A 16,216-nucleotide genomic window follows, 5' to 3' on the forward strand; every position below is an offset into this window, starting at 1 on the left:
CCTGAAGTGTAGATCTGGCTACATCATACTTTTTGATCATTAAATTCCAATAATTTCTTATTACTTCAGTGATCAAACAAATTGCTTTGACATTTAAAATGTTTACAATATGGCTCCTTCCTATCTATCTATAACTTCCCTTTATGTAATCTTCAGTTGCAATTGTTCTCCTTGCTGTTACTCACACACAATGTTCTTTCTCTCATCTGGTTTCACTCTCTCTTAATCTTTACCCTACAGAGCTTTTGGTTCCTTTTAAGTTTCATCCTAAGCACCATCTTTAACATGCATTCTCTCCCAGTCCCCTCAGATGCTAATGCCTTATCCTCTAAAATTGCCTTTTATCTATTCTGTATTTATATGTCTCTATCTGTGAACATGTTTTTCTCCCTAATTAGAATGAATGCTCTTGGGCAGGATTGTTTTTTTCTTTTTCTTTGTATTCCCAGACTTTAATGTCTTGCTTTAGAAACAAAAAGCATTTAAGAAGTTCTAGTTTACTAGTTGATGTAGAGATAGAAAAAAGCATATGATCTCCACTCAATCTTATTTTAGAGATGAAGTTGGAGAAGAGGACAGAAGACAGGTGGGGCAACTTTTCCATTTAAGCCACTTAAGCCATCATTGTCAGAGATAACCCTTGGGATCTTTTCTATGACATAACTATTTTGTATTCATAAGAGATACCCAACCCAAGTAGTAATAACAACAACAACAACAAACCTTTACATAGCACTTTAAGGTTTACAAAGCTCTTTAACTATATTATCTCATTTGATCCTCACAACAACCCTGTGAGGTAGGTGTTATTGCCACTCCCATTATATAGCATCCAGACACTTTAAAAGTCAGTGATTTACAAAAAGTCACAAGGCTAGTTAGTGTCTAAAACAAGATTTAAACTTAGGCCTTCCTGACTCTAAGTCCAAAGTTCATCCTGCAGTAACCAACTGATGTGATCAAGTCAGTTAAATAACTGGTCATTTTAGTGGGAAAAGCAACAACATCAACAACAACAATAACAGTTCAATGTGTAATTTGGCATCAGGCAGAACAAAAATCATGTTTGGTTTATGGAATGTCTCATTTTAAAATCACCATATCATCACAGAGACTTACCATTAGCGACCACTCTAGAGCTTATTCCCATGGATCTTCATTATATTAATTTCTTACAACTTTTCTGACTCAGCACTGTCATTCCTATCTTTCTCTTCATTATCTGCCCTTAAGCCCATCGGCTATAATAACTTAATGACTTTTTATTTTATCATACAAATTTTTTAAGCTGAGCCTTAAATCTATAGAACATTTTTCAGAACTATATTCATTCTATATTGATGTTCTACAAGAAATGTTCTACATTAAACATGGCATTCTTTATCCTTGGAAGTGCCAATGAGATCCAGGAGGGTAATCTCTATCCATTCAGAAAGGATTATTATACTTTTAATGATATAATTGCTTCTAGAGTGTCTTCCCCAGGATTCAAAGCTTATTCATGTTCTGGAAGGCTCACCAATGAAATATACAGTGGGTTTAATCTAAAACACAGACAGAGCTCTCTCATTGGATCTGAAGAATAGTTAAAATCTATTGTTCATGGCTTCCTTCCACAGCTCAGAACTAACTTTGAAAATGCTTAGGATCCAAGGACTCTTACTTTTCTCCCAGCTCTTCCCTTTAACAGAACTAGTTTTTAAATCATAATTCTTTTGAGGGAAGTATATAGATGATCACAGAAAGTAGCAGTGCAGAACATGGGATTGGATGACATGGGAATTAATTTCTACCATTGAAACATATTGGTTGTGTGATGCTGGACAAGACACTTAACCTTTCAGAGCTCTAGGCAACTCTCTAAGATAATAAATTACAGTCAGAGAAGTTGCCTGATTTGCATATTAGAAAAAAAATCTGCACCAAGAGTTTCCTATATCAATATTTTCATGGAATAGCTAAACACATTAAATTCAGAGACGGAGAACCTAGAAATTTAGTTGAAAATCTTTCCCCCCAGTCCCCTTATTTTATCCCCATTTTATAATTGAGCAAATAGAATTTGAGAGAAGAAACTAGCCCAAAGTTGGATTTGTTCTTTGCTGTTCTTTCTTCTGGGCATGTATTATCTTTCTCTTTCTATAAATCCTTTTATAACATGAACTTGGGTGTTCCTTCACCCCAGATTAGTTACCTGGCTTTGAGAAAAAAAAAAATGCAGCTAGAATTCAAAGCCAGGTCATTCATCAACAAATCCATTTCTCTTGCCCACATGGCATCCCATGTTTTCAAATAAATTCAAACAGTTTCTATAAGCACCTCTAAATTCATAAATTTTAATTTCACTCTAAACTAAAAACCCACCTATTAATCCTCAGGGTAGAGAAATGGATACAAAATGATTTACTTTGAAACAGCGTTCAATCAATTAAGGGCTAGGGACCCAAATCTCCTTTAACTCAGTTTGGCCACTTTCCTAAAAGAAATTACTCAAAAAGCATAATTCCAGGCAATGGATGCAAGCCCCTGTAAAATGGCCTTTAAAACAGCTGCCTCATCATTAAGAAGTATTGTCACAGCTTCAAGGTTACCCTCGCATTTATCTATGAGGAAAGTGGCTAAAAAGTTGAAGAAGAACTGGAGGAAATAAACGGTTTTCATTTCAAAGCCAAGGTATTTGAGAAGGGGAAAAAAGAACGAGGGCTGCATAACACTGACATTTTTATTAGAATTCATTTGTAACAAATGGAACTTGTGTCAGCAAAGAACTGATTTTCATACAGACGTCTTTCGCCACCAATGTAACGAAGTAAGAAAATAAAAAGCACGCCTTTCATTCTGTAAAACATTTACGCGTACTACTAATTAGAGGTAATTGTATTTTTTAACAAGCCATTTTACAAGTTATTTTTTTTTATTATTTTTTTCAGTCTATGCATCCAAAACGAGAGCAAAGAACACAATTTTTATTATCTTTGTAAAGACACTCCAAGCTTGAATGGCAAAGCCACGGGACAGATGGAGAGGATGGATCTGCAGCCTTCTGATATCTGCTGGAGTATCAGGGCACCCAAAAACCCAAAGAAAAGCAAAATTTGAAAAAGAAAAATGAGTTGGGGGAGGGGAGAGATTAAAAAAGAGAGATCAAGAAATAAAACAAAACAAAAAAGAAAACAGGAAAGGAAAAAAAGCCACATCATCACTGCAGACTTTTCTTCTTCCTGTTTCTTTGTTCTGTGTTATTTACATACACACAAGTGAATTTCAGAAGCAGTTTCTTACAGATGGGTTCAAGTAATAACATTATTGGGTGTAGAATCAATAGGGCAGTGCATAGTACAAAGGTATAGAAAGTGCAAATCTCCCTAGAGGCCCTTCCCTCCCCGGCTGTCCTCGCCATTGTCTAACCATGCAAATCATTTTTAAAAAAGAGATAAAATAAAGTTCTGTACAAATCATTTTTATATATTTTGATTTTTTTTTTTTTTACCATTGTAACTAATTACAAAATTATACATAACTACACATACATAGGTAAATAATAGCACCGTACTGGTTATGGTGATGAAACTAATTTGAATCTTGGAGGATTATGAGAACTGCAGGTAAAGAAATTTACCTTGGAAATTAAAAAAAAAAAAAATGGTTATACAGAAAAGTACAGAAAATGGAATGCACATCAATGACGCATTTAGGGTGCTGTCTTAAAAGACAACTTCCTGAACAGCAAGATTTCTGGAATAGTCTCCGCCTCGTTTGTCTGTGGTACTTTCCTTATTTGTTTTGGTCTTGTAATTATTCTTGTCACTCGTTTTTACCAAATGGGCAGAAGTTTTCTGGAGAGACATTGCTCTTAGACTAACAGCTCTGATGGGCAATGGTCTTCCCGATTCTACATTTCCAAAATGGTGTGTTTCCATGATGCATGTTTGGCTGACTCCCTATGTTTGGCTAAAAGAATATTACTGCACTAAGTTATCTGGCACTTTTAATAATTCTTCAAAGATACAAATTAAAAGAAAACACAACAATAAAACCACATAGTGCACATTCTTCTCTGGTTCTGATGTAGGTTATAGAGTCTCATTCTGAGGTAGCCTTCTAGATACTTTTTTATTATTATTATTATATATTTTTTTTACAAAAGTGCTCAAATACAATACTTGCAAGTGTTTGGTCTCTTGGATTTCTTTCTGCTAGCAATGGGAAAATATGAAAAAAAAAATAGCCTTATGTGGAATATCCATGCAGTTAAAACTCAAACTGTGATATTATATATACTCATACCAAACCTCTTTAAGAGTTCCTTGGAAAAAAATTTTAAAGAGTTGCTTTAAATGGTACAGGACAAGGCAGAAACCAGTACTGTCCTCCATGGTTTCCTACACATTTTCTAGGAAATATTTGATGATGTTTGGCGGGCTTTTCCTCCTACTTGAAAAATCCAAATGCAACGTTAACAATGCTCTAAAGATTGCCAATGATGTGTTTCTCCTTAAAACAAATACATCTAGTGCATACTACATGTTCCCAATAGCAATACTGGCATTACATGATTCAGTTCCGAGAGTGGATTTTGAAGGGATTATTTGAAGGGAATTAGTAGCCTTGCATGATGTAGGGAATTATGGAAGGAAATAGGGCCCTGGCTATCCAAGTGCTTTGGGCTGGTATATTCACTCATTAACATCCCCTACTCAGGTGAAATTGAGGAATGCATTATTACTCAAAGTATTTGTGTACATGTGCTAAAAAGATAATGCTTTAATTGGAAGATTAACAGATATGAATAACTAATGTAAATACAAACAGAAAGTGAAAAAGAAATGCTATTAAAATAGGCATCAATTATAAGGCACTCTAAATGCAAAATTAAAATAAAAACCAGCATTTTCTAGGAATGCTGTATGCCACACAATGTTTCTGACTGAACAGAGCAACATGAGTTTGGCTTTGCCCCTGTTACATATCATAAATGCAAATTTCGTAGCACATACTATAGACAATATACGATTGAATACACTTTTTTTTAAACAACTTGATAGTTGATATATTACAACATTCTCCCCTCCTAAAGGGATATGCACTGACCTTTCCCACATGCACACCTCTTATTTAATATTTAATAATATGATTTTTATTGCACTAGAGGGATACAAATATTGAACTTCATTGGAAGCCTCACTAACAAAATGTTACTTGGGTATGAGTATGAATTCCGGGGTAGAGTAGGGATTTAGGGGTGAGGTTTGACGACCACTGATGTGCATTCCTCATTTCCCTTAAAACCAAAGTTTTCTGAAATTCAGAAATGTAAAAATGTAAAAAATAATTGAATGTGGTGTTCTAGGTACCTTGTTCACCACCTTAAAGGAACCAAATTGTGGAAGAAATAATCGATAGCTATCTCTGTATTCATGAGAGGATACACTATATATACATATATATACATCCATATGAGGAATGGATATATATATATCTATATATCTATATCTATATATCTATATATGTTAGCAGCAACTTTATACTTTGCGCCTCCCTGTTGATTCCAAAAGAAAAACAACAACAACAACAACAACAACAAAAGAAAGGCAAAACCCAAACCCCTCACTTGGATTATCCAATTTAAAATGGGTACTTCCTTGTACAATGAAACTGAACAGAAGAATAAAAGTAATATCTGACAAGACTATGGTACTGTAGATAAATATAGGACTGCACAAAAATGTGCAATTTTTCAAATTATTTAACATTTCTACAGCAAGATATTACAGGTAACAGTTCTACTGCTTAAAAAAAATCTACGATTTTGAAATCAAAAATGAAGTTATGCAACTTTTATCTTTAAATTCACTTCATTGAATAATAACCTTTTGTTTAAAAAAAAAAAAGAGGAAAGAAGTTTACACAGTTAAAAATGAAGCACAGGTCAGCAGTATCTTTACAATACTAAAAAACTAAATCAAGGACTTTCTTTTTAAACATTCCCCCCTCCCCATTCCCCTAAAGTGTTATTATGAGCAATATGGTGGGAAGGGGTGATGTTGAAGCAGAGTCCATTGGTGTGTTTGTGGTTGTGGTTGATGTTGCTGTAGTTTTAAGAAGCCAGGAAGTGGCCTGCTTAACAAACATCTTGCCCTGAATTGCTGGACTCTCCAGGTTTCCCCTTTCATGCAATCCTGGACAAGATGATGGTTCTTTGCAATAATTTCCTCTTCCCTTTAATTTTAACCAAAGTTGAATCCTTGAGGTATCTGTAAATGAAATCCTTCAGATGCCTCACCAGTCAGGATTCTCTTTATTATTTTTCAGGTTAGATTATTAAACTGTGAATTCTTGGTCCACATGGAATAGTTTTTGTTTTTGTTTTTGTTTTTTTATTTGTGTTTTTCCCCCTTGGTTTTTGTTTGTTTTTAGTATTCCCACTGATTGGTCTTTAGCTAGAAGTTACAAAGTCCATCTCCAGCACGATGTATGGCTCAGAAGAGGCTCTCCAGATCTTAAAAGGCCTGCAGTAAAGATCCAGGTAGGGGCAGGGGATTTTACGTTGCATAGTGATCAAAGCTGCCCAGGTATTCTAGTGCGGCACGGTAACAGAATTGATACTGATCCTGAAAGAGAAAAAGGTGAAAAGAATGAGAATGTAAAGAAAGCAGGCATCAGATTCTGTTCTTTTATCAAAAGCAAACTTTTTTTTAATGGAAGAGATAAAAGGTACAGCACAGGTCCTTATGAAGCCAAAGCAAATGATCAATTCAATCAATGCAAAAAAATCAATCAAGTAAGTAAATAAAGTCAGCTTCTGTAGCTTGAATAAAATGGTCAGTTCAAGAAAAGCACTTAATAATCAAATAATCTTGGGCTTGTGGGTTTACCATGTTAAGTCTCAGTTTCCTAATCTGTAAGAAGGGGTAGCCACAGCAAAGATTTACACAGAACTTTGAGAAGTAGGGTAGCATAGTGAACAAGAAGAGAGCAGTAGGGCCAAAATGAGCCCCAAGATCCAAGTTCTGCCATGGATTTTTACTGGCTTGGTTGACAAAGAAAAGGTACCTAACCTTTTTAGTGCCCTCAAACAACTCTAAGGTACAGATGAGTTATTATTTTGAATAGGTAGAAGAGGTTTCTATACTGGGAATTCCCTTATTCTAAAGAAAGCCCAGGGTCTTGATGAAGATCAGCACCAGGATTTTTGTTACTACAATATTTAACTTTATTTGATCAAAACTTAACATTTTAAATAGATTTTTCCATGTCAAATGCTAAAGTTCTGTTCAAACTAAGTACAGAATAAGAAAAAAGCATTCAATCCCAGTAGAAATACTAAGGGGATTGAGTGAAGCACAAGCATCCTATCTGTGAAATAGGCCCCAAGATGCTTTCCATGAGCCTGACAGATTAGTGTACAGTTCAATATTTCTTCTATTCAATTACAAAAATAATATTACCTATCTGTGCAAGAGTCTACAGATATTAAATGTTAAACAATAGCAGGACAGTGACTTCTCTGAGAACCATTTCTTTCTGAACCCCACAAGAAAGATGAGAATGAGATAAAAACAATAACATAAGCATGAAATAAAAATTATAATTTTCATTCTTGCAAAATGCTCTGCCTATGTTAATTTATTGTACGATGATGAGACAGGGGATCTTGCTATATGAAGATGAGCAGAAGGAATGCAAAATGTTTAGCTGGAGAATAGACCCAGTAATGATAGCTGTCTTCACATATTTCAATGGCTAACTTTGGCACAGAAAATTGGCATTGGAGCCAAAGCAGCTGCATATAAATCCTGCCTCTGATTCATACTACCTGTGTGAGGCTTGGTAAAAATCTTAATCTCATTGGCTCTCAATTTCTTTATTTGTAAAAGGAAGGACTTAGATTGAATGGCCTATTATCAACACACAAAAACACCTACTATGTACTAAGCATTGTGCTAAGTACTAAGAATATAAAAAGAGGTAGAAGATTGCCTCTGCCCTCAAAGAGCTCACAACCTAAAGGGGGAGATATCTAATAGATAGTAGAAGCAAAAAGGAAATAAATGCAAGAGAAAAGCACTAGAATTAAGAGGGATTAGGAGAAGATAGGCACTTGGAAGAAGTTAGGGAAACCAGTAGGTGAAGATGCAGAGGGATTCCAAGCATGGGGGAAAGACAGCTAGAGAAAAAGTTTGGAATTGAGAAATGGAAATGTCTTATTCGAGAAACAGCAAGGAAGACCAGTGTTGATGGAAAAAAAAAAAAAAAAGCTTCAGGGAGTACATTGTCAAAAGACTGGAAAGGCATGTGGGTGGGTAAGTTATAAACAGCAAGCAGAGGATTTCATATCCGACTCTGAAGGCAATTGGAAGCTAATGGAAATTATAGAGTGGAGAAATGGGGTGTGGAATAGCTAGACCTGTGCTTTAGAAAACATCAGTGTAGTATCTGAATAGAGGATATACTGGAATGGTGAAAGACTTGAGGCAGACAGATCCACCAGCAATTATTGCAATCATCCATGCAAGAGGAGATAAGGGTTTGTATCAAAGTATTGGTAATGTCAGAGGAGAGAAGGGTCCTATTTGAGAGATGCTGCAAAGGTGAAATTGAGAGGTCTTGGCCACCAATTGGAAATGGGAGGGGAAACAGAGTGAGAAGTCAAGGATGACCCCTGTGATTCCTTTCACCTGCCAATTTATGACTCCAAGATCCTAATTATACTTGGTTCCACATGAGGCACAGACAATGTGTGGGTTCAAGATGCAGAGACAGATTTAGAGCTAATAAGAGGAAAAGTTTTCTAACAGGGCATCCAAAATTGTAATGACCGTCTCAGGAGACAATGGTTTTCCCATGGCTGGCTGGTCTAGTGTCCAGTTGTCAGTGATATTGCAGAAGGGATTTCTGTTCAAGCATGCATTGGATTAGGCAGTGTGGAATATGGGATCAGAGATCTGTGTTCGAATACCAACTTTGCTATTTATTACCTGCATTAACTTGTGCAAATGCTTTTAACCTTTCTAGGCCTCAATTCCTTAACTATACAATACAATACAACTATACAATAAACGCTGACCTTTAAAATCCTTTTTAGTTCCAAATCTATTATCCTATCATCTCTGAGATCCCGTCACCTCAAGTTCAGGGAAAAGGAAATCATACACACACCAGGTTCATTTGCCTTCTGTGTTACTTTGTCACAAAATAAAGTTCTTTTTAGGAAAGTGGTGCCATGATACTAATAAACAAGATCTCCAGATTCCCTTTTGATGCACATAAATAAATGAACGAGGCTGTTAAAAACTAGTGATCATAGAATGGAAGTCCACGGGAATCATTTGTATTATGGCCTAGACCTACCATGCCCTTATGGAAAGACATTTCATTTTATTCAATCTAGATTGCCATGAAAGGGCTTCAGGCAATTGGCTGCCCGACACAAGCAATCTGCTTCATTTCACATAATGTAACTTGATTGCTAGAGGTCTGTACCATAAAGACCTGAATGAAAATAACACAATAATCCTGATTTTGATGAGGAAGAAAACATTTCAGGGGAGGCCAATGCATTATAGTGGACAGGAGATCAAGAATAGATGACAAAGGGTCCTGCTGCAAGAATGGCAATAGATAAATAAATAATTTGATAAATAAATAAATGACATAATAAAAGCAAGATTTTTCCAATAAACCTAAAACATATTTCCAGGAATGAATAGGGTTGAAAGTGAATATCTTTCATTTGTTTAAATGTTCATATTTTTTGATACAGAATGCAAACTAAAGGTAATACAAAGTAAATGGAATTCACTTCTCAATTTTGTCAGTGAGTTAATTACTTGGTAAAGTAGACTTTTGAGCATTCTAATTTCTTTTTTCTTCCTTAAATTCCTCAGAATGTTTTAAAATTTTTCATTTCTCAAGCCAAATTCTGATACTGTCATTGAATGCTGTATAAGGGATTATGTGATGGATATTCTCCAGACAATTATAATGAGACATCTTCTTATAAACAGTTTTCTTCCAAGCATTATTCCTCACATCATCTTTTGAGATAGCAGGGCCAGTAGGTCAGGCTGACTAAAACACCATTTAATGCCATTCTATGCGTCATCAAATTGTCTGCATATATACTAGCAGACTGGAAAATGAGGGGAAATAGAAAATTCAAGGGCTTATCCAGTATAAAACAAGACCATAAAGATATTAAAGATGGCAAATGGAGAAAATATACTTGTTTCACAGGGTTGATGCTTAAATGAGACAATGTAACTAACCAAAATGCTTTGCAAATTTTGAAATGTTATATCAGTTCCTATTATCATCATCATATCCATCATCATCATCATCTTTATCTGAACCTTAATGTTTTCCCAACAGGGTTTTGAGAGAAATGATATTTTGATAATCTGATATCTTGATATGATCTTGCTATTTATTATTCATTTATAATTATTGTTCCATAGATTATTACAAAGCTGGTTAAAATATTTTATTTTGTTTCTAGCTGACAAACTATTGGAATATGGAAAATTAATTCTCTATAGATTTACTGAAAGTTTAATTGATTACAACAATAGAAAACAGAAAAAGAGGAATGCTAACTGCACTTCATCCTACTCCCATAGGATGATGATCTTTTCTTCTAGATCTTTATTGTATGAAAGTTTTTCATTTCATTTAGCTTGGAGGTTATAACAATTTGGTATAATTATGTCTATTAAAAACACTGTTCTCATGATAGTAAGAGATACTTCTGTCTCTGATAATGGCCTATTTTCTTTTTTTCTTCTTTTTTTTTTCCCCTGAGGCTGGGGTTAAGTGACTTGCCCAGGGTCACACAGCTAGGAAGTGTTAAGTGTCTGAGACCACATTTGAACTCGGGTCCTCCTGAATTCAGAGCTGGTGCTCTATCCACTGCGCCACCTAGCTTCCCCATAATGGCCTATTTTCAAACTGCAGTTTGGCAGTAGAACTCTCTGGGATGCTTTCAGGTCTGGAATTGTGTAATGAGGATCTCGTCTATCTGTGCATAAGAGATCGTGAACTTCTGATGTATAATTTTAGCTACTATATCATGCCTTGCTAGTATTTGATAGGTGCTATATGTTTTTTGTTGCAGCCTTCAGTGACATCTTGTTTCTAGTTTCCTTGAATGTTCTCTGCCCTCCTCTCCCCTCCTCCAACCATTTTATAATCACTGGTGGCAATAACTTGGTCCTGAATTGTTTTGAAAAAAATATTTCTGCTTTCACAAAAAATCTATAGGACTCATCCACAGCTTTGAAACTTTTCTGTTGACATACTATTTATTCTATTCATTTGTGCAGATATAAACCATGGTGGTGTCTTTTGATTCCATTTTCAGATCTCAAGTTATTTCATAAACTCTATCCAGAAGAAACTACTTTTACTCTAAGTCTTCTTTTCTTTCAAATAGGTTGAGAAAAAAAATTAAGTATTGTTATTTTAAAAAATGTGTCAGATATGCACTGAGAATCCAAAATTATACGAGTCTGCTAGGTGTGGGTGTCTGCTGCAAATGCCTTCAGAGTATCATTGGCTTTCTTAAAGTGAAGACCAGAGTTTTTGTTTCTTATGAAACTTGTCCTTTCAAAAGAAGATTGTCTTTACTCACCTCTGTCTGTACCATGGCTGGCCGTTGTGTCCTTAACATTTTGACAGTCTGGAAGATATCTACAACACCTTCATATCTCATTCTTTCCAATACAATGCTCAGTGTTATAAAGACACCTGTTCTTCCAACACCCGCACTATAGCAGGAATAAAGTACAAAGTTATTCAACAGGAAATTCTTAGATATTGTTACTTACTTAAGAGGTGAATACAACATTTATCACAACAATTTTTTTTTCCAACCAGAGAGGGAGGTCTTTACACAAAGGCCTGGAAGGTATGAAAACTTTGCATGGAATTCAGTAGGGACAGTTCTTGGGCAAATGCAAAATGATGTTTTGTATAAGAATAAAGGACATGTGATTTCATCAGCATAGCAAATTCTTCATATAAAAAAAATTCCAAAAGCATAAGTCTTTTTAGTTACCTGAAGCATATACAGGTAAAGTAACTTGCCCAGGGTCACATATCTCATAAATGTCAAAGCCTTGGTTTGAATCAATATCTCACTGACTGCATGCCTCAAAGGTCATTCGGTATCCCATTCTACTTTTATATGGGATTATTGTGATTAAGTGCTCTACAATACAGCAACCCGATGAGAGTCACATTGGATCATTCTGAAATAACTCAGAAAATTTTAAAAACTGTAATACAATTGGATGACATCCAGTATACTTGAAATGGAGGCTTCAATATATCATTCTTATAGGCTGTTTCTATGGGCCTGGAAATTATGGCACATTTGATTATTCAGTGTTTGAAAATGGATACTCTTGGTAGTTCAAATGAGTTCAAATAAGGAAATAAGAGTGATAGGAATAACCTTGCTATCTCTTGGAGGAATCTACTTTTACATGAGGCAAGAGACACACACATATACACATACACAAAATTGTAATTCACATACCCATCAGATCTGCATGTGAAAATAATAGTGTAATACATAGAATAAATAAAATTCACTGCTTATTTTGAGGAGAAGGGAAGGAGTACCTATACATTTCATTGGAGTTAAAATATCAAAATTCCCTTTGTTGTGTGTGCAACAATTTTTGGGTATTTTCCACTTTACCCACTCCTCCTTTTTTTTTTTTTTTTTTTTATTACTTTAAGACAACTCTTCAGAATCTTTCCAGCAGCAAGAGAAGGAAATTAATTCATAGCTGTACTCTTAAGAAGCAAGGAAGCATCTGGAGGCTTAGGTAATGAGGAAAACAGTGAATAATATGAAAAATCTCTACACTTTCAGATACTAATTAAGCAGCATGTGTAACGCTTGGGTACAGTCTGTAGAAAACGGATGGATTCATTTACTTTGGGTTGTAGCTGACGAGCATATACAAATAGTATGGGATCTCTTTGTGCAAAATCTTTCTAAAGAGTCAAAACAGAAATGTTAACTGAAGCTTATAATTCTTCTGGCATTCTTTCAAAAGTAGTCTGTTCTGCTGACCGATAGATGGGATTTTTCTGTTAAGAAAGGCTAATCAGTCATTTCCTGAATCATCCAGATGGGATATGAAGATGGTATACAACTGAGGAAACCTTATCTTAGTTTTGGCTACCCAGACATAATTGCAATATTTTAGATTTCCTCTTAAGTAACAAGTAACCTAGTTTACGTATATGTTAAATTTAGGGATAAAATAGTAAAGACTTATAAAGATCCTCAAAGGCTGGAAATTGTTTTGTTTTGTATTTTCTTTATATCTTTAGTTCCTAGTACAGTTCCCCATAACATAAAGCAATTAGTGCTTAATAGTTGCTAGTTGAGAGTAAGCATTGGGAAATGGCCAAACAAATTGTGTTACATGAATGTAATGGAGTACTGAGTGAACTACAAGAAATAAGGAATTCAGAAAAGTAACTGAGACTTATATGAACTGGTACAGGATTAAGTAATTAAAAAACACTACATATATGAATATATATATATATATATATATATATATATATATATATATATATATACATACACACACCACACACATACACACATATACACCACACACACACACACACACACACACACACACACACACACACACACACATATACACACCATCTCCAACATTATAGGGAAGAACAAAAACAACAACAACAAAACCAGAATGAAAAATTGCCTAATTAGAATGTCCAAACTTTGACCTAGAGAGTAGTCAAGGAATTCCTTCTTTTTCATATAGTGGGGATCTGTAGATGTGGGACACCAATTATACTGTCAGATGTGGTTAATCTATAGTTTTAGTGTGGAGGAACTGAATAAATTTTTAAAAATTATTGCAAGAGAAAGAATGCTGGATATCAGAGGAGGGATGAATGTATTCAAAAATAAAGGTTACATAAAAGCAAATTATACAAATAATAGTAAAAGATAAATACATTAAAAATCCAAATTCTTATTTAATTGAATTGTTTTAGAATTTCTATGTCTCTAAGAGACAGCATATGATTCTGTAAAGATATGTCGACATTGCAATGTAATAGCATAAATGATATTACAGTGTGTAAGAAACTAAAGGACACATTATTCTCAGACTACTGAACATCTTTAAAAAATCAAGTATTAGTCAAAATCAGAACTTTGTAGAATAATACCACAAATCATCAAACTTAGTGATATCAAAAGTAAATTAGATAACAGGCAAGGGTCGAAATTACAATAGGATGTTGAGGCAATAACAACAACAACTGAATTAATCAGTTTTTGTTTATTTTGATTAAAACCATTGTAAAAATTTATCTAGTTCTTACTTTTTTGATTGTGTATAGATAAACAAAAGATTTCTGAATAATTGGACTAGGAAGAAAAACACTTCAATAGAGTGGATTTGTACTTATGATGTATTGCATCATTCTCTTAAGAACTATAATTTTATTGAACAGTAATAATATGTAAAATATTGATTGTAATCTGAGAAAAAATGTTAAAGATTAAGAATAAAGATTCCATGTTAATGGAAACTTAAAGTATAATATAAATGGAATAAAATAAGCTATTCCTTTGGTGAATTGTTTTAGTGTACAAATGTGTTTTAAAAGTACCATTCACATCCTTTTCTAAATAGTTCCTTCCTTTTTTCTATTAAGTTAGATAATTCAAATTAGAAAATGCTGAGAAAACCATTAGAAATAATTAACTAGAAGAGACTTCATTTTCTGATACAGTAATAGTTTTTAATTTGACAGTCAATGTAACTAGTGTAGTATTCAAATTGTACAACTAGCCCACCAATGGGCAAGAAATGCAGGGACAATTGTGGAGTGATTGTTTTTTATGAGCACTCCTAAAAGATATTTGCTATTGATGCTATATTATGATGAAGGCATATGTGACTCTGTGAATTTAAACATTTTTTTTCAAAGTATAAAGTAGTAGAGCTTGCAAAGAAAAATAAAACACTATTCCTGTTCTATGCAGGTTTATCTAAGACAAAAAAAAATACTTTCAGGGATCTTTCAATTTCACCAGAATTAGAGAAACAGATCATTTCCTTTATTTTCATAATATATAATACATTTTCTTTTTTTTTTAATTTTTTTTATTCATTTTTCCAAATTATCCCCTCCCTCCCTCCACTCTATAATACATTTTCAAGAGTTAATTTACTCTAACCATTTATCTAGCATTTACATGCATTAGGCACAGACTCTTTTTTTCAAAGATAATCATGCCTTTGATCATAAAAAAAAAGAAAATTAATTTGTCCATGATTCTCAACTTACCTGCAATGGACTGAGATAGGCCCATCTTGTCCAAACTGCTCTTTTGTTTTATGTACTTGGCCAATGAAGTCAATGAACCCTTCTCCAGATTTTGGCACTCCTTGCTCTGGCCAGTCAGTGAACTGGAATTGCCTTACAGTTCGGGACTGACCATCCTTTAGACAGACCACATGGCAGAAGAAAGGTCCAGGAAGATCCCATGCCGTGACAGCAGTCACAAAAGATTAATTATTTTGTAAAGGACAAGGGGTGGGAGAAGAAAGGGAGAGAGTTAGGACCATGTTTAATTAGAAGCTTCTAATCATAATTCCTGAGGAATTTGAGCTTTCGCTCAATCAATGGCATATGATGTATGTATGTAAAGATGCAATTTCACTAACCATTCTAGTTACATATGTTAAATTCCCATTAAAAATGGACATTTTCATTTTTCATTTTTATGACTTTTCTTTTCTAATTGAAATCAGTAGGTATTTGGCTATAACCCTAGAGAATGTGCCTTTTGCTTGCAAAACATGCATTCATGTTTCCCTAAGCATACCCACTACTAAAAAGTGTCAAAATCTAAGTGCAGAATCCAGGTCTCTCCTATACTTATAGCCAGAACACATATCCTAGCCCAAAGATTTCATTGATGTCATTTCAATCCCATATAAGCTGGACTTGTTCATTTTCTAGTATTGTCTAACTGCAAATGGTGACATTTAAAGGATCTGACACAAATTGAGTAGCTGCTGTTAACCTCCGTGCCTCCTGGACACCCCACACATCTTGAAGGCATCCTGTTTCCAGCCATAGCAAAGTAAAGAGTATGTGCTATGTCACTGTGCCTTTAAGCAGAAAGTAAAGCATCTTTCAA

At 34.5% G+C, this 16,216-nt stretch overlaps 1 protein-coding gene across 1 annotated transcript in view; it reads right to left on the reverse strand.

Moving 5' to 3' along the window:
- Positions 1 to 736: 736 nt before the first annotated feature.
- PTPRD (protein tyrosine phosphatase receptor type D) overlaps positions 737 to 16,216 on the reverse strand; it is a 2,806,204-nt gene continuing 2,790,724 nt past the window's right edge. Inside the window, 3 exon segments of the mRNA XM_074282898.1 lie at positions 737 to 6,611; positions 11,630 to 11,765; positions 15,358 to 15,512. Coding sequence (XP_074138999.1) covers positions 6,543 to 6,611; positions 11,630 to 11,765; positions 15,358 to 15,512 — 360 coding nt within the window. The 3' untranslated portion in view covers positions 737 to 6,542.

Source organism: Sminthopsis crassicaudata, chromosome 1 (genome assembly GCF_048593235.1).
Source record: "Sminthopsis crassicaudata isolate SCR6 chromosome 1, ASM4859323v1, whole genome shotgun sequence".
Lineage (NCBI taxonomy): Eukaryota > Metazoa > Chordata > Mammalia > Dasyuromorphia > Dasyuridae > Sminthopsis > Sminthopsis crassicaudata.